The sequence below is a fragment of the Colius striatus genome, chromosome 2 (genome assembly GCF_028858725.1).
Source record: "Colius striatus isolate bColStr4 chromosome 2, bColStr4.1.hap1, whole genome shotgun sequence".
Taxonomy (NCBI): Eukaryota; Metazoa; Chordata; class Aves; order Coliiformes; family Coliidae; genus Colius; species Colius striatus.
In genome coordinates this window covers 103,655,990-103,678,185 of record NC_084760.1, presented here as the reverse complement: position 1 = coordinate 103,678,185, position 22,196 = coordinate 103,655,990, and the positions used below count along the sequence as shown (strand labels likewise).

Genomic DNA, 22,196 nt, shown 5'->3' with positions numbered 1-22,196 from the left:
TAAATGAGAAAGCATTCACGTTTTAAAAATTCTTCTTAGTGCTATACCATACAGTATTTGAAATTTTAACGTGTTATGGTACCACAAGTACTGTATTTGCTTCAGGCATAGAATACTGTAGTAAGCTATTTGGTTTAGCTTTCTAAACTTTTTATTTAAACTGTCATATATTTCAGAAAGGATTGTGCTTAAAAGGACAAGGGAGATAAAAATACTTTTGTTATTAGAAAAAATCTCAATGTGAAAGGTTCATAATAATGTTCTGTTGGTGATGCACAGATTGTTTTACTAGGGAATTCTTTTTATTCCACAGGTCTCTGTAGAAGTCTTTTTTGTAGATGAAATATTACACAGAGTATAATTTCTATTTTTAAGTATTTTGGTGCATACTTCTGTCTTTGCCTAATCATCCATGAAATTCTTGGGGTGGTGGGAAGAATATTAATACATCTGTGGTAAAGTAGAGGAGAGGACAGGACATGTAACACTGACTTACATAGTACTGCTCTGTACAACATTACAGAATACTCAGTCTTGCATACAACTATTGCAACAACTATTGTAGTAAATACCAAAGTCCTTTTTAATTTGAAGGAGAAAAAAGTGTTTTATAAAGATATAAATACATATACATAAAAATTTTGCATCAATGTCTATATTGCATTTATTATTTTGTGTAACTTGAATGGATTTCCCACTATGCTATTATAAGAATGTGGGATTTAGGAATGATTTCATAATATGTCAGGGACATTTCCAAGAGCATGCCCATATTAATCTGTATTGCTATTTTTGCATTTTTTATTAGTGTCTCTTCATTCTTTGCTCTTGTGCTACTGAATATAAATTTATGTAGGTGTATCAAGGTGTGAAGAAGCATGGCTTTTTGCAGCCACACATGTTGGCAGAACAAGAGGTGGTTATCACCACATATGATGTCCTCCGCACTGAACTGAACTATGTAGATATACCCCACAGTAACAGCGAAGATGGGCGCCGTTTCAGGAACCAGAAGCGATACATGGCCATCCCAAGCCCTTTAGTAGCCGTGGAGTGGTGGAGGATCTGCCTTGATGAAGCACAAATGGTTGAATGCACTACTGCAAAGGTATGACATTAGCAGTCATGCATTTATTTAACTTGAAAAGGTTTTGACAAGCTTAATGTAAATAATACAGTAGATTTCCCTTCCCCCCTTTAAATATTCAGTGCACTCAGGTAGTTTGTCCTTGTTCTTTAGAAGTGAATTTCCTGTTGGAGAAATTTACTACTAAATGCTTCTCTTGTTGGCAGACTGTGAAGTATATCCAGCTCAAAAAATACGTAACATAATCTATGCTGACAGTTTAAACAACTAGGTCATCATGTTGTGTATGGTGTGTGATAGTTTCAAACAAGATACTGACCTGTTCAGAGGCATAGATATGTCCTTTGCGTCTAGAAGCTAAAATATCAGCAATGTGTCTGCAGACTCTAGGGCTGCAGTCGACACAGGGAGATTATTTTAATTAGTATTCATCTGGTCTGTCTGCCCAAGACAGGAAGACAAAAATGGTTCTTACATAATGGCTTATAGGCTTTACATTTTTAAGTGTTTTGGTTTTTTTACATTGAGTTACCTTTGCTAACTCTGCCTTTTGTGAACCCTTAATTGCATTTGATTAGTTGAAAGTGGATATGGCTTTTATCAGCTTTCAGTTAACTTCAAAAAAACACAGTAACTTTATACAGATTTTTATAATACATTGTACCAGTGTTGCTTATAGATTTGCTTACCTTGTGTACTGAAAAGGTGTTCATACATCTTAAAAATAAGGTCTGTGTGTTTGAGATTGTGTTCCATGCTACTTTGTTTTTCCCTTCCTACCACTGATCATCTTTTGCTAGGCTGCTGAAATGGCACTCCGCTTAAGTGGAATCAATCGCTGGTGTGTCAGTGGCACTCCTGTTCAGCGAGGATTAGAAGGTGAGATTTTATGTAGCAGTGTCATCTGTGGATTTTCCTTGTGCTGGTGATTAGATACTTTGAAGCAATTAGAATGCATGCTAGGGGTTTTTTGTGAATTCATTGGGTACTCTGACTTGGTAAGCCATGAACTTTAACCATGTAATAAACAGATACATCAACAAATGTATCAATACAAAAATTGCAGAGCTGAAGAGTTTTTAGCTCCTTGAGTTGGACAAATAACTTTGGGGAGTGAACAACCTGCATGTCAAACAACTGACTCAACTCTGTTCTTCGGTTTTCACTTAGCAGAGTGGGTAAATACTAACCCCTCTCTGCTGCAGCCAAAGATAGTCTGCTGTGGTTACAGAATCCTTCTAACTGTCAAATAGAGCAAGCAAAGCTGTATTTGCTTTTTGTATAGCCCTGTATGAACTACTGTGGGCATCAACTGCCATGAATATAAATTCTAAAAATTGTACTAAAGCTTAATGAAACCGTATTAAGTCTTTATGTAACGACTTAATGAATTGAGATATGTGGAGGAAGGAGCTGTGTTAGCAGGTGTCATTTATCTTGCCTTTTTTTGAGATATTTCATTTCTGTAGACAGGCTTCAGGCAGAGACAGGAAAAAAAGAAAAGGAAAGCGACTAACTTCTTTATCTCCCTGTGTTCTCTGATCAATTTAGGAATGTCCTACATGTTAAGGCAATGAGTTTGAAAATGAATAATTCAGTTTAAGCATTTGGATTCATTTGTGAACTATTGTCCAGATACCAAACTATTATAAAAGTCAATAATGTAGATTATTTCCATAATAAATTATGTAATTGTGATTAAATTTAGAAGTGTACATATAGTTGTGAGACTACATGCTTCTAAAGCAAAGGGTATAGAAGTGATTGATTTGAACATCATAGAATGGTAGGGGTTGGAAGGGACCTCTAGAGAACATCTAGTCCAACCCCTGTGCAGAAGCAGGTTCACCTAGATCAGGTCACATAGGAACATGTCCAGGCGGGTCTTGAAGACCTCCAAGGAAGGAGACTCCACAACCCCTCTGGGCAGCCTGTGCCAGGGCTCCCTCACCCTCACAGTGAAATAGTTTTTTCTTAAATATAAATGGAACTTTTTTGTGTTCCAGCTTCATCCCATTACCCCTTGTCCTGTTGCTAGCTACAGTAGAAAAAAGAGATGTCCCAACCTCCTGACACCCACCCTTTATAAATGTTAATAAGATCTCCCCTCAGTCTCCTCCAGACTAAATAGCCCCAGTTCCTGCAGTCTTTCCTCATATGAAAGGTGTTCCTTTCCCCTGATCATCTTGGTGGCCCTGCGCTGGACTCTCTCCAGAAGTTCCCTGTCCCTCTTGAGCTGAGGAGCCCAGAACTGGACACAGGACTCCAGATGAGGCCTCACCAGGGCAGAGTAGAGGGAGACAAGAACCTCCCTTGACCTGCTGGCCACACTCTTCTTGATATATCCCAGGATGCCATTGGCCTTCTTGGCCATGAGGGCACATTGCTGGCTCATGGTCAATTTATTATCAATCAGGACTCCCGGGTCTCTCTCTGCAGAGCTGCTTTTCAGCAGTTCGACCTCCAACCTGTACTGGTGTGTGGGATTGTTCCTTCCCAGATGCAGTACTCTGCATGATTAACTTGTTCTAGTCTTTGTGTGCAATAGTGAGTTGATACATACACAAAATGACATAATGTCTATAATATGTGTTGTCCAGGTGCTCAGACTGTAATGAGGCAGACCCCATCATACAGCGGTGGGGAAAACTGCTACCTAACTTATTACAGCAGCACAGATTCAGAGTTGGGTAGGACCTCCAGGTAAACAAGTGCTTCCTGCATAGAAACGGTTCCTAGAATTTTTCTTCCTCTGGTCTATGGTATGTTTTTTGGGTGTCTTACAGCTCTCAACTGAATAGCAAAGTTACAGTAAATATAATAGAATAAAAAATGCAGCCACCAGATCTGTAAGAATTGTCTAAAAGATACCATCATATATTTTCTGCATTGTCCACATACAGTATTTAAATGTATGATTCTGTATTTTTCTCAGAAGATTTATATAGAAAAACCCCAAATTATGGGGTTTTGAGTTGGGCAGAACTAGAAAGCTGTATTCTCTTGATTAACAAGGAAACAAAAGTGTGTTTTTGTGAACTTCTGCCGTAGTAGAAAAGTGATAGTCTTCTGAATCGCAGCCCCTTTTAGGATGGTGGGCAACAGACAGTTGGTGCACAGCAGGCTGTGAAGTAATGACAGTGAGCAATATTGTTAACCATATGTAGTCATGTAAATTCTGCCTCTCACCCCTGCTCTGAATATGCTTGAATTCATATCTCGGTTCTGCTAAACTTGAAATTAGGAAAGTGTCTCAAAATAGTTATATTCCAGCAGGTTCTATGAAGATCAACAACTAGCTAAAGGAGAGAACTCTCACCTTCCACCACCTGGTCCTGTGCTTCAAATGAGTTATTTTGGTGAGGGAATGATTGGAAGAGAAAGGGAAGAGGTAGTGGTCAGAATGTAGTTGCTTTATGTCTGGTAACCTTTCCATGAAAGTTAATTTTTTTTGGACATGTATTGTGAAGTATTAAAACATTGTGCTAAAACTCTATATTTTTTTGACAGATCTGTATGGATTAGTTGTGTTTCTTGGAGTTGATCCTTACTGGGTCAAACATTGGTGGGTCCAACTTCTATATCGACCTTACTGTAGGAAAAATCCCCGTCCTCTCTACAGTCTGATCGCAAAGATAATGTGGAGATCAGCAAAGAAGGACGTGATTGACCAAGTAAATAAGAGTTTTGTGTTTTCAAATTACTGAACAACAATTATCAGTGGCTTTATTTTCAAATTACCTGTTTTCTTTTTTAATTGCAGATTCAAATACCCCCTCAGACAGAAAATGTACACTGGCTTCACTTTTCTCCTGTGGAGAGACACTTCTATCATCGCCAGCATGAGGTGTGCTGCCAGGATGCATTGGCCAAACTCAGGAAGATTTCGGACTGGACTCTTAAGCTTAGTAGCCTAGACAGAAGGACTGTGACTTCTATTCTGTACCCTTTGCTGCGACTGAGGCAGGCCTGCTGTCATCCACAAGCTGTTCGGGGAGAGTTCTTGCCATTACAGAAGAGGTGAATTTCTGTCATTTCCTAAATAGCTTGCTTTCTCCAAAGCAAAACTTTTAATTGTCCCTAACACTCCAAGATCTTGTACAGTTCTCAAACAAGCCTGGTTTTAAGCTTCTTTGATTGTGCAACAAGGTCTCACCAAGCTCTTTGACCTCAGAAGCTGAATAGTACGCAGTATGGTGTTTAGTGTAAATCTTGTGTTAAAGAACATACTACTAAGAGACAGTTGTTCGTGCAGTAATATTTTAACCTTACAGTGCTAATGGATGGCTGTTGCAATTGACAGATTGAATGTGAAACAAAACAGGTTATTTTTCAGTTTTAAAAAAGCCCACTGATTTTCTTTTGTCACTTACAAAACTCATAAATAAGAAAAATGGACGAAATGAATAAACAAAATGGAGTAATTCTTTAATTCAAAGACAGTGTTACTGTGAGGTTGCAGAATTTGTAAATGTATCTCCAAATTTGAAGGCTGTTGAAGTGCTTTTTTTTTTTTTGTTTTGCATGCTTTCAAGATTGTCTTCCTCTCAAGTGCTTTGCAAATACCGGTTTGGCCTCAGCCTTTGTTAAAACAAAAGCATGTGTTAGCACTCTTTGTGAAATGAAGCTGCTACTTTTTCAGTCAGAGAACGCTGTGAAAGATCAGGTTGCTTCTCTTCCAGGCTCTCAGAGCACTATGTTGAGTTTTTTTAAGCTACAGGTAGGGAAGAGCTTAAACTTTGAACACCACCAATGTTATTTCTACTGTTTCCTGGTCTTGTTCATCCACTGTATTTAATCTCTTTCTATCCTTTTATGAAGTTTTGTGTCATACTCCTTTCCCTTATGCAGGGAGCCTACAGTGAGTGCCTAAGCAGCTATAACAGACTTTACACCTACAACGTCAGGGACTAATAGTAGGCACTGTACTGTGTCACTTTCTAACAGTCTGAGAGTGTGGCAGAAAGGACTCAGACATGGGGGAAATCAATGTTCCCACCAGCCCATACAACATTATTTACATTAAAATGAGCCAGTGGAGTACAAATGAAACGTGCAAACTGAGCTGAGTATGCTGGGGACAGCTTAATACTGTGATTTTTGGTGAAATGATTGTGCATTGACAGCTGCATAGTAACTGTGGTGGAAAAACTAGAAGTTAAATCTTTCTTAAAATTATGTGCACAAAAAGTCATTTCCCAGCACTATTTATATATCTTTTTTTTTTTGTGAACCAACCCTGACTGCAGCATTGGACATTCCCAGAACAGAGACTGGCTCCTGGCTTTAGTTACACATAGAGTAGGATGAGAATAATGAGAAGGTTCTCGCTATATGAAAGTAATAAAGAAATTCAGTACTAGGAACTCTGATGAATAAGAGAAATTTACTGAAGCAAACAAGTTGATGCAGGAGCATATGGATAAGAAAAAACAGCCTGAAACAAGAAAGCTGAGTTTGGAGCATATTCCATGCTACATGACTTTTTTCCCAATTGTGTAGTGAAAGTAGTAAATAGGAACATCTACTTGGTGAAAATATATCCCTCAAAAGGGAATTTTTTGCCTTCCTTAGTTTAACTGAGTAAAAAACCTTTTGTCTTAATTGGTAATCTCAAGCTGTGTATCAAATTGCATACTTTATATGTACATCCTTTTAATTTTGTTGTTTCTCTTGAAACTGACGATGGCTTTGAAAACAAAAGGTATGTAGTAATGGTAGAAGTATCAAGAGTATGAGCAGCAGATGCTATCTGTATTTGCCAACACCTCTGCAGAATTCAGATAATTATGTGCAGTGATTGTATTGATTTAAAGCCTGCTATACTGTAAATTCCAGTAACAATTTCAGCAAACAGGAGAGTAAAATAAAGGCTTAGTCAAGGATACTCGTCCAGCCTACCTTGGGCCCAGACTGCAATGGAGTTGTCACCTCTTAATCTACACCACAGTGCTAAACACCAAATAGTAAATACATCTCTTGAAGGGGAATAAAGCTGCAGAACAGAGTTTGAGAGATGGGTAGTGTCTGGTCACAGAACAGCAATTGGTCATAGAAGTAGCCTCAGATCAACTGTTGTAGGCTGTTGTAGTTTACCACCCTATCTCTACATCAGTCTTCTTACTGCCTGTATTCTTTGTCCCTTGACATTACTCCAAGCTATCGTTCGTGCTTTTTCTTACTTCTCATCTCCATTCTTGCTTCTCTCTCTTATCTCTCTGCCTCTTGTGTTTTTATGTTGTCTCATGAATTAGAAATATTAAAACAGTAGAAAATGAAGTGTAAAATGATACTTGCTCATCTTCACTGTTATTTCACACATTTTCCTATTTACCTTGACACGTTGTTTTGCATATTTAGGTTGGTAGCAGAGAAGAGACATGTAGTCTTATAACTGTTTTCATCTGAACAGCTTCTAGCATGATTAGGTCTATTTTTGCATGTTTCCAGTTCACCACTGTAACAGAAAGAACAAAATTTTTTGTCCTGTGAGGGATTTTCCTCTTGCTTGTGATTTCTTTCTGTGTTTTAGGAGATGTCAACCTCTTGACATACTCAAGTTAGGATAAAGCTGGAAGAAAAGCTGACAGCTATTGTTTTATAAATAAATAAGTCTTGAATAAACATATGTACAGTACGTCACATGTGTGTAACAACTTCTCATGCTGCACAGTTTTACTTCTCTAGTTTTGGGGTTTTGCTTCAAATTTGAGCTGATTTGTCTCTATTTCAGCACCATGACCATGGAGGAGCTGCTAATGTCTTTGCAGAAGAAATGTCGAACAGAGTGTGAGGAAGCTCACCGGCAGCTGGTGTGTGCTCTTAATGGCTTAGCTGGCATCCATATCATTAAAGGTAAGACTCAATGACTGTAGCATATTCCTTACTCCTTTCAGTAGGCTAATTATGGTTTAGATGACACCATATCAAAACAGTGGTTTCCTTTCCACCATGCCAACCATTATGCTGCTTTTTGCTGCTGCCTACTGTACAGGCAATCTACAATGTCAATGTAATTTTTTTCTGAATTAGGAGGGGGAAGAAGCTTTGAATGGGAAACAAAAATGGTTATATTATTATTGACTGTCCCACTAAACAAAATAATAATAAATTAAAACAACTTAGTTATGAATGTGAAAAAAATGCTTTTTTACCAGTAAGTCTTGACAAGTTTCTTCAGTTTGTCCAGCTCATGTTGAAGTCTTCCCTTGAAGAGAACGAGCAGATTGCATGTTCTGTTACGTGCCTTACAGAAGACTACATTCAGGTTCTGTAGTCTGTAGTTAGTAGGTTTGAAATACTTTACTCTGATTGGAGGATGGAGATTTCAGTTTTTCAGATGGAGTCAAATGCTTAAAAATGTTTCTGTACAGTTTACTTCTAAAATGCACTAGTAGCCAAAAATAAGTTTAGCCATTTTGAAAAGTAAATGGCTGGAAATTTTATCTGGTGAGATACAAAAGCAGGGCTGAGGCAGAGTTCTGATCTATAGCTTTATCTCTAGCATTACTGTTAGAATCAGTCTCCTTTGTCAGCAAGGAGGAAGCACACCTTTTAAGTAAAGCCATGAATTTATTGTTAGTATAATTTCTTATAGGTCTAACTGTTATTTGTCCAGATCTAATTGTTACAGGCAAAAAAAAAAAAGAGTAATAATCCCACTTGCTTATTTCTACTGCTTGTCCTGCTTTTGTGCTCACCTTTCTCCTACCATTCTGAGTCTTGAGGTCTGTGATTTCATAGCAGTGGTGGCAGCACTATGGCTAGTTGTCACCAGTTGGAGTTCATTGTCAGGAGGAATAAAATGTTTGTGTCAATGGTTTATTCTTTCTCACTCAGGGATTCAATTAGGGTCGTTTTTCTGTTTGCTAGCATACTTTTACACCTCTCTTTTTCTTCATTGGTCTGCAGCTCCATATTAACACCAAATTTAGTGTACGTGGTGCCTTTTATGAATGTTACATATTTCTTTGTTCTCTTTGTTGCCCCTAAACCCAGTTTTGTCCAGCTCTAGGTCTGCATTTCTTTGACTGTGGGTGAGTCGTTTATAGCCATGGCTTCCTTATTCACTGCCAAGCCTGTGCACCATCTCTTAGCATCCCATGGCTGTACTCTACACCGCATCCTGTATCTTTACTTTTCAAGGCCTCTGCTATTGTTTCCAGGCCTATATTTCTCTACGTTATGTCATTGTGTTAGTATGAGGCATTTAAAACTACGTGGAATAACAGCTTGTAAGTGCTCTCTATGTAAAGCTGTGATTCTACCACACAAAGATAAACAAAAGATGTAAACATTAAAAAAAAAAAAAGCCATAGATACCTAGTGAATTAGAGAAATTGCTGCAACAGCTAAGCCAGGTAAAAGGTCCAGGCAAGTCACCACAAATTCAAAGGAGGCTTAACTAGCTTCAAGCCTGAGGCCTTGCAAATTCAGCACATAGCTTTTGGCTTGTTACTGGTAGTGGCAATAGTATATTGCAGAACTATAGCCTTAAAACTGGCAACTGTTTCAATGTAAGAAGCAACTAATCTTGTTGAAATAGAGTTGTTACACTTCCAGATACATAGTAACATATATTTTGTTTTACTCCAGTATCAGTCTCTATACATTTCACGTCCATATAATTCTCGATGTTTTAAGAGTCTTCTAAGTGCAATACTGGCTAAGTAAGTGTCCGTCAGTTGAAAAAGAAAATTAAAATGGATTACTTTTTTTTTTTGCTGCTTTTCCATATGCAACTTCAATTTTGTATTTCCTTTTTAATTTATATAATCTATTTTCTGAGACGTGAGTGTGATGTTTGCAGCTTATATTAGTAGTTGTGCTCCTTGCATGTATATAATCATTTCTGCATTTCTGAAGTGTGGCACAACTTTCATTGTTTCCACTGGAAGAGTGAATAACGTATTTGCAGTGCAAATCTAGTAAGGTATCACTGCGGTGAGTTGTGTTGTGTGGTTTTGATTTGCTGGTATTTTTAGTGCAACATGAGGTTTTTTTGGACTTATGCAACTATGAATGCATACTTTAAGATCAAGGAGTCTACAGATCTTGAGAATTGGTTTGGAAATTGCTTTAGTATTTGTAAAATATAATACTCTCTTAGGAAAGTGGTTTTGTTTATTTGGAAGGGGATAGGGGCAGGGGGGAAGCACAGAATGAATAGGGAATATTTGTTTGAATATTATACAACAGATATGTTATAGCCTTTCTGAAAATATCTTAGTGTGTTACAAGCGATGGCCAGTCATGGCTGCTTGTATGTTTAAAAAGAGATGCAAGATTGGTGTGTTTTTGTTACTCTCTTTTTCTAATTCAGGAGAATATGTATTGGCTGCAGAGCTGTACAGAGAAGTATTACGATCATCCGAAGAGCACAAAGAAAAGCTCAAAACAGATTCCTTGCAAGTGAGTGAGCATTCAAATGTAGAGACATAATTAAGAACTGAAATACTTTAGATTTAATTTAACAGGTCAGTCTTTTCTTCCTTCTGGTGGTGTGCTGAATGACTCTTTCAGCCTGCTGTCATTATCTGCCTTTAGATAGGAGTCTGTCCAATGACCTTCATGTTTCTTGTGTTATTTAAGGCTAGTGTGTTTCTAAAAACTTTTGCTTGTGAGGCTTCACGATATCCCAGAAGCAGTGTATGATCTCCACCTGCTGTTCTGCAATAAATTTAACAAGCTGAATTCCTAGACTGGTATATGTGCCTGTGACTGCTCATGTTAACACAACTATACTACTTCCCATGAATGCAGGATGCTGGTTTGCATTGAGAATTATATTAATGTGCCAAATGATAGAGAATAATAAAATTATTGCACTGCAGATGGTGTTCTCTGAAAGGATATAAAACCATGAAAAACAATCAAAGTGATTTTTTTCTTCAGTTAATATATTAAGATATTTTTTATTATTAAAAATATGAAGATTTTTTTAGTAGTAATAGAAAAGCAACATTCTCTAAGTAACTTTTTGATATTCCTTCAAGAAATTGCAGTTTTAATTGACCAAAATTCTCTTAAGATATTTAAGACATCAAGGTATTAAAGAAATAAAGTGAAGATAGCAAATCTTAAATATCCTAAGGTATTTAAGACATTTGAAATGTTAATGAAAGATAAATAAAAAGTGATCAGTTGTTTATTTCTTTACTTGCTCCACTAAGTTATTGTTTGATTACCTTGCATGTGATTATCTGATGGCTCTGTTTTGCTGCTTTGATACTTCCTTCTTCTTTGTGATTTCCCAGAGGCGTTTTTCACTTATCGTAGCCATAGCATAAACTTCTTGAGTTACTCATGACAAGATTAATTAAGTTGTTTACTGGATTATGCAATGCAATAAAACTTTTTTCTCAAAATGTATACTGCCTAAAATTGCATTTGTGTTATAAAGCACAACTCTTGTTGAGTGCTTGCCAATTGTGTTGGCTTAGCTCTTTATGGTGATGGCAAACCACTATTGGCTAGTGCTCTTCAGTGACTGAGAGTGATAGGGCAAAGGCACAGTGAATCCAGGAGGTGAGAAAGGCGTGAATTCATCACAGCAGAGGTTGTTAGTATGAGTTTGGGAGAGATATACAGGCAGCATATTAGAAGACTGGTTTGGGATACATAGGGCGAACCTAGGGAAAGGAAATAGAGTTGCCTTGTATTAACAGTCAAGTTCTTTTCCCAAAAAATAAACAAAAAGCCCATGTTTTATGCAGTTATATTTTATTCAAGAAAAGTGAAAGTATGAAAAATTACTGAAGCTCTTGGGAGCTGTTTTTTTGCTTATATTATTTTACTCATTATATTATTTTGCTCTAAATAGGTTAGATGAATTGCCTCCTTATAATATTCTGAAAGATGTTTACAAAAGAATATACTCTTAAGATGAATCATTTCTTTTCTATAACAATCAAGGGCTGTTTTATCTAGGAGAGTGAGTATGGGACAGCATCTAATTACTTGCCTGCTGATTTGCTTTTGAGGTGTTGTAGAAGGTCTTTTTAATATTTCATTTCCAACATCAGTAAAATGAGAAAAAAGAATATTTCCTTGTAAGATGCTTCAAGATTAAAAGAGAAAAAAATATTTTAAATGAATACTAATTTCTTGCTGTAAACTTTCATTGTTTTTCAAGCTTTTCCTATCATAAATGTTGCAATGTGTTTTTTCACGATTGCTCTTGACTTTGTGTATATTTAGAGACTTCATTCTACTCACAATTTGATGGAATTGTTGTTGGCAAAGCACCCAGGAATTCCCCCGACGTTGCGTGATAGCCGACTTGCAGAAGAGGTAAGCATCGTTCACTTTTATGTAAATACATTGTGAAGAGATCCTCCAATATTTTCTCTAATTAAAGAAATAATATAAAATATCTTTCAAGTTAACTACACACATTTTGTTTCAGGTTAGTAAAACCAGGAGTTATTTAGTGTATACTAGAGATGAGAACAGAAATGTCAAGGAAAATGCTGCCGTCCTGAATGCTTGGTGATCTCTGTTACATTTTGTATGTGTTTTATGGAAATTTTCATAGTTTTTATCTCTAGGATAGAATTTCCTCACCCACACAATGTACTTCTGGAAATTACATAGATGTTACTGATAAAGAATGCATCAGTCCTTTATTTCCTCACATCTTTAGCTTTCCTCATTTTAACTGCAGGTAGTCAGTCTTTAGGTGAACCTTATTTTTCTTGCATAGCTGCCCTCCATTCCAAAACACCTCTCTATCTCTTAGTAAATATAAGCTACTGCTCTCTAATGCACCTTCTCAATCACACTTTGAAGATGTTTTTCTACCTCTCTTCTTTGGTCCTGTGTGTGGTACTGATAATATCTTTTTTGAAACCTTCTTTGGAAGGTCAGCCTGAAGTTTTCTAGTGATGTCTGTTCAGGCTTTCCCTGTTACATTTTACTGACATGCCCTTCAACAACTGGTTACTCCTTTCACTCTTGTACAGCCTAAGCATCTGGAAAGGCTGACTACCTTTGATCACATGAGCAAGTCACTGTGTGTCACTTCCATGTGCATAAGCCCGTTTAACTATACACTCAATCTCAACTGAGAAAATGTCTGATAAGATAGCTGGGATCACTATTCCCCACTGGTTACTCGTAGTGGACATATGGACCACGTTTGCAAAAGAACATCATTATTGTAATTTTTATGCAAATGCTATGTGTAAGTAGCACTTTTTACTCTTTTAATGAGACTTGTCTTAGATATTAAAGAAGTTTCTATCTGCCCTCATAGAAATACTAATTTTTGTATTGACCTGTAGCTCTAGCAATTTTTATAGTGTATTTCTCCTGTAAAGAGGAGGATTTGAAAATATGTAATTTTCTTATGTGATACATAGATTGTCTTTTATAGCTGTCTTTTGCCAATAGTTCATTCAAATTCCCAAGAGTTCTGTCCACTCCTGGTAAACTGAGCTCCATCTGTAACAACAATGCAATTATCTGGATAATTGCAAACAAAAAGAAGAAAGATTTGAACATACCCTAAAATACAAAAGGTGAAGATATTTAGTGAATTCAGAATGTAGTGGTGAAAGATACATACATGTTACATATAAGAAATTTAATTTAGTTATTCATCAGTTTTTAAAATATCAAATAAACTGGTATTGATTATATTGTTGGAATGCCTTGATACCAAGAGGAATTTTCACTGTCTGAAGTAATTTGTGTGGAAAAAAATATATCTAATACACCTAAAAATAATGAAACTTTCATGTTATTTTATGGAGAAGTTTTATATGTAGATAAATGTAGTTGTTCTTTTCTCATATTGTTCCAGGATCTTTTTATTATTTGCTTATTCAACACAACATATTTTAACATACAGAGAAGTAAGAATTACAAGTTAAATTCTAGTTCATTTTTGTAATGCAGTGTATTCCTATTGTATTATTTGGGCTTGTCCAAAAGCTAAAATGCATAGTTAACATTTTTGTAGTCATCTGTCTTGAGTGATTTTGGGCTTCCTAACAAATACTAGATTCTAGAGAGGGGAAAAAAAAAGGCTGAATATTGCTTACAAATGAAAACGAGTAACATATATGTTGCTAGCCATTTTAAAACATTCTAGTAGCTGGGGAGTTTTAAAATCTTCAATTATTACTCATAAATATGATCTGTGCATAACTTAAGCTCTTATTTCCATGCAGGCAGAACAACTTCGACAGCATTATATGAGTAAATCTAATGCAGAGATTGCAGAAGCCCATCAGGCCTTACAGCCAGTTATTCAGACCATTCGAGAGCTCCAGAGAAAGGCAAGTACCACTTACTTGCTTAGTTTCTGCATTTTGAGATTTTTTTTTTTTAATACAAATAAATGATGGGCAGATGTCAGGAGGATGGAGCCAGGCTGTTCTCAGTGATGTCTAATGATAGGACAACAGGCAATGGGTACAAGCTGGAACATAAAAGGTTCCAAAGAAACACCAGGAAGAATTTCTTCACTGAGGATGATGGAGCACTGGAACAGGCTGCCCAGAAAGGCTGTGGAGTCTCCTTCTCTGGAGACATTCGATATCCACCTGGACGAGTTCCTGTGCCACCTACTCTAGATGATCCTGCTCTGGCAGGGGAGTTGAACTAGATCTTTTGAGATCCCTTCCAACCCTTAAGATTCTGTGATAATTTTCATCTGTTTATCCAGAACTCCAGCTGTTGATTATCTTTAGCAGTGCTTTGAAGGTCTGTTTTGAATGGGACTTTGTCAGTGTACAGACACACAGAGCCCAAAGACATGTTCTGTGCTCCCCACATAGAGGCACACAGTACTTGATGAACAGATGACTGAAAACAGAAGTATACAGTGGGATGACTCTAGTGAAGTTTAATACTGTGCTTGATTTTTATATTAACTGTGCTTTACCTTTTTTTTTTAGGTAATTAAGTTCCAGCCTTTGGCCTTGAAACATTACTGTGGTGTATCAGTGTTTCTTTCAGTGACGTTCAGAGAAACTGTTCCTTGATATTACATTTAGTCACTACACTTAAGACTTAATTGTGGTTAGTCAATATGACAATTCAGGTTTCATGGAAAAGTGCAAACTATTAAAGAGTCGATTATTTGTACTCAAATGAGTTTAAATGCTTCTTGTTACTTACATAATAGTAAATAAATAATAAAGAAATGGGGACAATAGGCACATGAGAAAGTAAACTTTGTTATGTTCTTTTAAAGTTGTGAAGTTGCTTCAGTGTTGCTCTATTAATTTCACAGAGAGCTTACTATTTCTCATTAAATTATCCTTTTATCTCTTTTTGAAAATGGGAGAAAGGGGTAACTTTGATATTACAGTCAACCTCATCATGTATTCTCTTAAACAGGAAAGGAAATATTTTATTTTAAGCATACTCTCACCTTCCACTTTCCATGGAATTGACCAGTCTGTGTTTGAGTGTGGCCTAAAGAGCAGTATAAGCCTCAGCTTCAACGAGTAAAGAGTGTGTTTGTTGAATGTTCATGGATAAATCTGTTCTTTTGCATATAGATTCATTCAGGTTCTCCTTGGTGGTTGGATGTCATCCAGACAGCAATACAGTACACCATCGATGAGGAGCTTGTTCAACGTGTGCAAAATGAAATAACCACAAACTACAAACAGCAGACTAATAAACTCTCCATGGCAGACAAGTAAGAGAGTAACTAAAATAGGCTAGCAAATACAGTCAAGTCTGCTCAAGTCTTCTTACCAGTTTGTGCTAACAGAGGCAATTAAATAGCAGGTATTTTTGCTTCAGAGCATCTGGGCTGCAATTAAATTTAAAAAAAAAAAAAAAATAGTTAAGTGCATAAAAGACTTGGAAGGAAAAGCAGGAAAACTACAGTTTTATCCTAGACAAGCATTCTTTTAAATGTTCCTTTGTGTTTTCTACTGTGGTTTTACAGTCTTATATACTCAGGCAACTGTTGAGAAGGAAAGATTCAAAATTTATTGCATTAAAATTGAATAACCTCTAAAATAAACTAACTTGCTTAAATAGAAAATATACAGTACCAGAAAATCTTTGTGTAATGTTGAATAGCATCACTGGGTTTTTTTTCAGCGAAAAATATTGGTTTGCTTTTGTGTTAGAGATAGCAGTACCACTGTTGTGTGCAGTTACAGAATAATGGATTGGAAGGGCCATCTGGAGATTGCCTAGACCAACCCCCCAGTTTGTACATCCAGGCCTGTGCTCTAGGTGATTGTGTACATGAATGCAACTTTGTGTGAATTGTGCACTCTCAGCAAGAGACCTCTGCTCACAGGAAAAGCACAATATAGGAAGTGCTTATTTCATGTTTGTATTCCCACTCCAGCCAAGACAAACAGAAAAGTTTTAGGAAAACAGTTCATTGTCACGTCCATTTAGTAGCTTTAACTTTGAAAGCTGACTTCCAAAATGCAGTATATTTTTCTGACGGGTACATGTATCTGCTGTGAATTGCCTAGTGAAAAATCAGTTTGTTGGCCAACAGATGCAAATAAGACTAAGTATGTGCGGCTGTTTACCTTTAGTAGATTTGCATTGTAGACCAGGATAATGCGGGTTGATGTTGACTACTAATATTTGGTCACATATCTCAAGTTTTGGAAATCATTCCATTGCATCCTCTGAGGTGAAGCCTGGTGTTTGTAGAACAGAAAGATTTTCCCACAGCATTACAAATAGTAGCAATAATCATTTTCTTAGGATGTCAGCTTCATATGGTGTCCTAGATTGCTATTTAGTTATTTCACTTCTACTTCAAATACTGAATTAAGTTTGGATTCAGTGACTCTATGCAATCAGTTCCCTTTTTTCTTTAAATCAGATTCCGTGACTGCAGAGGCCTTCAGTACCTGCTCACAACCCAACTGGAGGAAGTGAAGAAGTTCCAGAAGATTGTAAGAGAAGCAGTGAAAAACTTAGAAGGCCCTCCCTCTAAGCAGGTTATTGAGGCTGCCACTATCTGCCATTTGCGACCTGTTAGACTTCCACTTAACAAGTATGTCTTGAAAATAGAAAATATACTTTAAATGTGTATTATTGAATTTTCCTTCATCTCAAATAGGAAGAGATTAAAGTCTTTATTCTGTGCTTGGTGTCTGTATGCACACAGATGTCATGGATTCTTATGAAATCTTTTCCTCTTAATTATTACATCAAGTGTACAAAAAACTGTTAAATTGTTCTTTTTTAAAGGACTTTGTGTGGGTTTATATATTGGAACAGGAATTACTTTGGTTGCTGGTGAAATTGAGTGGTTCTGTTTTCAATCTCCTATATTGCAGCTGTGTCTTTTGTAAAGCTGATGAGCTGTTCACAGAATATGAGTCGAAGCTCTTTTCTGACACGTAAGTTCATAGCTTTATAAATTTCTCACTATAAAAAAGCACAAGTTGGATTCTTTTATATTATTTAAGTTTTATAAAATAACTTGATGAACAAATTACAGCAACTTCCTGCTAGTGCCTTGATAGCAATTTAATTAATAAGGTTAAAGGTTTAATTTTCTATGTAAATTTCATTTGAAAAAGTTGCACACAAAGAATGAATACATGCCACTTTTTCTCAAGCTGCTGTAATATGACCATACATTTAGAATGAAGTGTCAAATTCTCCAGAAAGCATGTGTATGTGTTTAATAAGCATACTTGTATTTATATTCCTCTTTGTGCAAATATTTATTTGCAAACCGGTTGCAAGTGATATAATCACAGAGTGACAGAATCTCAAGGGCTGGAAGGAACCTTGAAAGATCTCGTTCAACCCCCCTGTTGGAGCAGGACCACCTAGATTAGGTCACACAGGAACTCGTCCAGGTGTGTTATGAATGTCCCCAGGGAAGGAGACTCCACAACCCCTCTGGGCAGCCTGTTCCAGTGCTCTGTCACCTGAACAGTGATACTATACTTGTTTGTAGATTTGGATTTTTTAATTCTGTATAATTCATAAACTAACCAAATTTGACTAAAGTTACAATGAGAGAGGAGATTTCAGACATTAATGCAATTGTGAGTTGTAAAGAAGAGTTACACCAGAAACAATATATGTGAGACACGGGTATGCATAGTGGACAGCACAGAGAGGCATAGATTACAGCCCTCCACATGCTTTCGCTTTGACTTTTATCTCTCATATCCCTCACAATGCCAAATTTGGATTAAGAAGTCTTGAGGTCACTGAGAAAACAATTTGAAATATCTTTTACTGATGGAATTGCTGGAATCATTAGGACACTTGAGTGTGTTTCTGAATTAACAATATTTTTCAAGGAGATATCTGGGAATCTGTAATTTTCTTCGGTAATGCAATACAAAGTAAGTTTTGCATCAGAATTTAACTGCAACTCTTGCTAATTTAAGAAGTCAGAATTTCAAGTGTTTTAAATGACTGACAATCATTAATAACTACCGAAGATAATTAAGAGGGGTAAGATGTAACAAAAGCTATTGATGATTTTTGAACTGACAAAATGGTCTCTACAGCATCTTATTTACTAGCACTGAGGTAACTGACTTTGAAGAAAGTTTTTGGGGTATCAAGTAATAAACCAGCTATTTATATTTGTTTGCTCAATCCTTAAATAAAGTACTAGAATGCTGAAATACATACTGAATAAGTAGAAATGGATATAGAAGCATAAAATCAGTGATAAGTATCATGTTGGGTTTGTTTTTAAGTGTTAAAGGCCAAATGGCAATATTTGAGGAGATGATAGAAGATGAAGAAGGGCTTGTTGATGACCGTTTGCCCACCACGAGTAGAGGACTGTGGGCAACCAGTGAAACTGAACGTGCCTTGAAAGCTCTTCTCTCCTTTGCCAAAGCTCACCGAATGGATGTTAAGCTAACTGAAGAGGGCAGCATATTTCTGGAACTTTATGAAGCATGGAAAAAGGAATATAAGGTACAGTAAATGAGATGGTGACAAAACAGTTGTGCAGACCATTTAATATAATATAAACAAATTTAAGTTTAATGTGAAGAAATCTAAGGTGTATTCCTGAAATTAGAGATTGCCTACACAAAAGTTTTTAATAGTGCTCATTACAGGATTTTATTTAAAGTGTTTTATATATGACTTAAGAGTTTGTAAAAGCTATGCTGGCTACTAAGCAAATACATAAACAGTGTAATTGCACCTATTAATACAACATACAAATATAATTAAATGTGTTAATCTCTTTAGTTAAATCAGAATGTAGCAAGACTCAGCAAATAGAACACTGATCCATTGTGTAATTCAGTTTACTTTCAATCTTGTGATAGCTGCAAATGTCCTTTCATTATTGCCTTATCTCCTGGATCTTGTGGATGTTGTTTACTCCACAGTACAGCCTGAAATAATTAGTCTTCTATTGTTTGTATCAGAGAACTTACAGGAGTATACTATGGCTTTCTTTGTATATCATTGTATGTCTATTTTTCCTTGTAATAAATGCATATCAGTAATGGAGAAGGGGGAAGAGTTGTTGCACACAGGAGTCTCATCCTGTCTTACAGTTTAGATGCAATCAAAAAGTGTTTTTTCTTGAATGCTGCTTCTCATTTTTAATTAACACAGACTTCCAGGTTCAGCTCTTTCGTATATTGTTGTATGAGTTTTTTGTGTGCACTAACATCAGAGGAAATTCCTCTTCCTTGAAGGAGTTTCACCCTTGTGATCTTTCCCATAGGCCTTCTGTCTTATGAATCTAGTAAATGATCACTTAACTTGCATTTTCCTAGGGGGATTTGAAAAAGCAAAGATACTTTCTGCAGAAGTATGCTATCCATTAATTTAAACATTTATTAGCTTTTGTCCATAGAAGAAGGGAAAATAGAGAGTGTTTAAATTGTGTCTTATGTTAACTAATGGAATTTGGTTTTCAGCAAACTTGGTTGCTGATCACTTAGGCTGGTAGTGCTACTGAGGAGTGAGACTTAATCTGGAGGTGCATTAAAAGAAATTACTAGGCTACAGTGTAACACACTGGATCAGTCAGCAGTTAGGTACCTGATAGTTAAAGTTATTAAACACTGTCTCAAAGTTAGGTCACTTGCTTATGGTACCAAAATGCTGGTTGGAGAATACTCACAGAATGGTAGGTTTGGAAGGGACCTTTAGAGATATCTAGTCCAACTCCCCTGCATAAGCAGGTCCACCTAGATCAGATTGCATAGGAACATGTACAGACAGGTCTTATGACCCTAGATTTTCTCATGCTTCATTATTTTACATCCTTGGCTTGTAGCAGTTCACAAAAGGAGAAGGGCATAAGGTAACCAGTTACCAAGTCATTGCTACGTGTTGGGGATTTTCTACTGCAAGAAGTGAATGCAGTCTCTTCATGTCCTTTTACTTTAGGAAATAAAAGGTGGGACAAATGTGCAGACGATGAAAATAATTTCATCATGATTCCATCTGTTGTGACTTGGAAATAGTGATTCAGTTGTCTATAGTACTCTAATTTATATTAAGCTACAGAGATGATATTCTGTAAAATAACCCTTGAATCTGAAACAAGGGATTTTGTGTTTAAGAAAAAGTAATTTTAACTTCTCCCTTACTTTAGTTACTTTAGTTTTGAGCTTATTCTTTGTCCTTACCCTGTATGCTGGGTTTAATACACAGCAACTTTGTTTGTAATCTAGGCATGGCTCAAAACAAATGCTTCAGTAGTTCTTCTTGAGCTAAAACAGAAACCCCAAACAAACAGCCAGCACATGCTCCAGCAACTGAGTTTTTAGAAATATCTTTACAATTGAAAAAATGGTGAATCAACGAATAGTAATTTTGGGCATTTGCAGAAGGTCTTAGAATTTGCTTGTCCGTGTCTTTATCAAGACCACTCAAACTGCTAACATTTCTTTAAAATATTATACTTCTGTAAGAAGCAGTCTTAGTACTAGCTAGCTGTTTAAAATTGCGTAATCACTTTTCCTTATTTTATTCTGCATTTGCTTAGTCTGGCAAGGCATTTTGTTTCTTAAATTTTAGTTGCATTAGTTATTGTGATAATTGTCAAAGAAGTAAGAGGCATCTGTTTATAGTTGCTCATAAAGATAGGCTGAAAAAGAGAACGGGCAAGATGATCTTTTTACTCTTTTCCTTTGTAATCTGTGGTCGCTGTGACTGAATTACTGATAAAGAAGTATTAGTCCTAAAATATTTCACACTATATATCATATGTCAGAGTCATATAAAGGGAACTCAACTCAGTTCTACTACTAATTTGTTTGGACTTGGCTTTATAGTTACTTCATGAATATTGGATGGTACTTAGGGATCATGTGTCTGCAATTGATGAGCTTGCAATGGCTACAGAAAGGCTGAGAGTGCGTCATCCTGACGAACCAAAACCAAATCCACCAGTTCTCCACATCATAGAACCACATGAGGTAAGGTACTTGGCAGGAAACAAATGTTTTCTTTCTGAAAGAACCTATCTCCTACAAAAACAAAATCTGTGTCTAGATCTGTGTGTAAAATCTATAAATATGCCTCTGTTTCCATTTTAGAAAATCTTGGTGGAGTAATGAGTTTCTGTCTGTTCATTCAGTGTGTGGGCCTTTTTGAGCTTGTAACTCTTATTTTGATACATTTTTTGAAGCACTGTTATCTTAGAAGGAAATAGCTATTTAATCTGTGTTTTAAAGCAATTTTTAAAATAGAGCACTTTGCTTAACAAATGTTTAACAAAATAAGATTTATGTATGTATTTGCAACCATAAAATAAACACTCATTACTTTGGCCTTCATCCTTTGGGTGCAGTATTAATAACTACACCACTACCAACTGTAATTAATCTATAAAGGCATCAGCTTGATGTTTCTATCTTTTATATAGACAAAATGAAAAGTGAAAGCTTCTTAGAAGTATGAAGAGTAATTAACTGGTTCTTACGCATTGTTTTTGGAACCAGCAGTTGAGTGTGGGATCTAGCTGGCAGTAAGAAGATAAATAATGAACTAAATGATATTTGAAAGAAGCTTTTAAGAAATCTGTTATTTTTAGTTGATTTTATCTCTGTAATAAACTAGTAATGCAAATAAAACATTAGAAAGCAAGTTTGTATACTTCCTGGGTCTCAGTCCATTCCATACTGTGTTCATACTGAGTACAGGAAAGGAAAAG

The 22,196-nt window shown here is 36.3% G+C and overlaps 1 protein-coding gene across 1 annotated transcript in view; it reads left to right on the top strand.

The window, feature by feature from the left end:
• Positions 1 to 22,196, top strand: part of SHPRH (SNF2 histone linker PHD RING helicase) — a 55,822-nt gene that overhangs the window by 18,615 nt on the left and 15,011 nt on the right. The window contains exons 10-22 of the mRNA XM_061991664.1: positions 857 to 1,108; positions 1,888 to 1,966; positions 4,598 to 4,761; positions 4,851 to 5,107; positions 7,821 to 7,942; positions 10,410 to 10,498; positions 12,287 to 12,379; positions 14,263 to 14,370; positions 15,601 to 15,743; positions 16,908 to 17,081; positions 17,368 to 17,430; positions 18,760 to 18,985; positions 21,316 to 21,459. Coding sequence (XP_061847648.1) covers positions 857 to 1,108; positions 1,888 to 1,966; positions 4,598 to 4,761; positions 4,851 to 5,107; positions 7,821 to 7,942; positions 10,410 to 10,498; positions 12,287 to 12,379; positions 14,263 to 14,370; positions 15,601 to 15,743; positions 16,908 to 17,081; positions 17,368 to 17,430; positions 18,760 to 18,985; positions 21,316 to 21,459 — 1,914 coding nt within the window. The remainder of the gene's footprint in view (positions 1 to 856; positions 1,109 to 1,887; positions 1,967 to 4,597; positions 4,762 to 4,850; positions 5,108 to 7,820; positions 7,943 to 10,409; positions 10,499 to 12,286; positions 12,380 to 14,262; positions 14,371 to 15,600; positions 15,744 to 16,907; positions 17,082 to 17,367; positions 17,431 to 18,759; positions 18,986 to 21,315; positions 21,460 to 22,196) is intronic.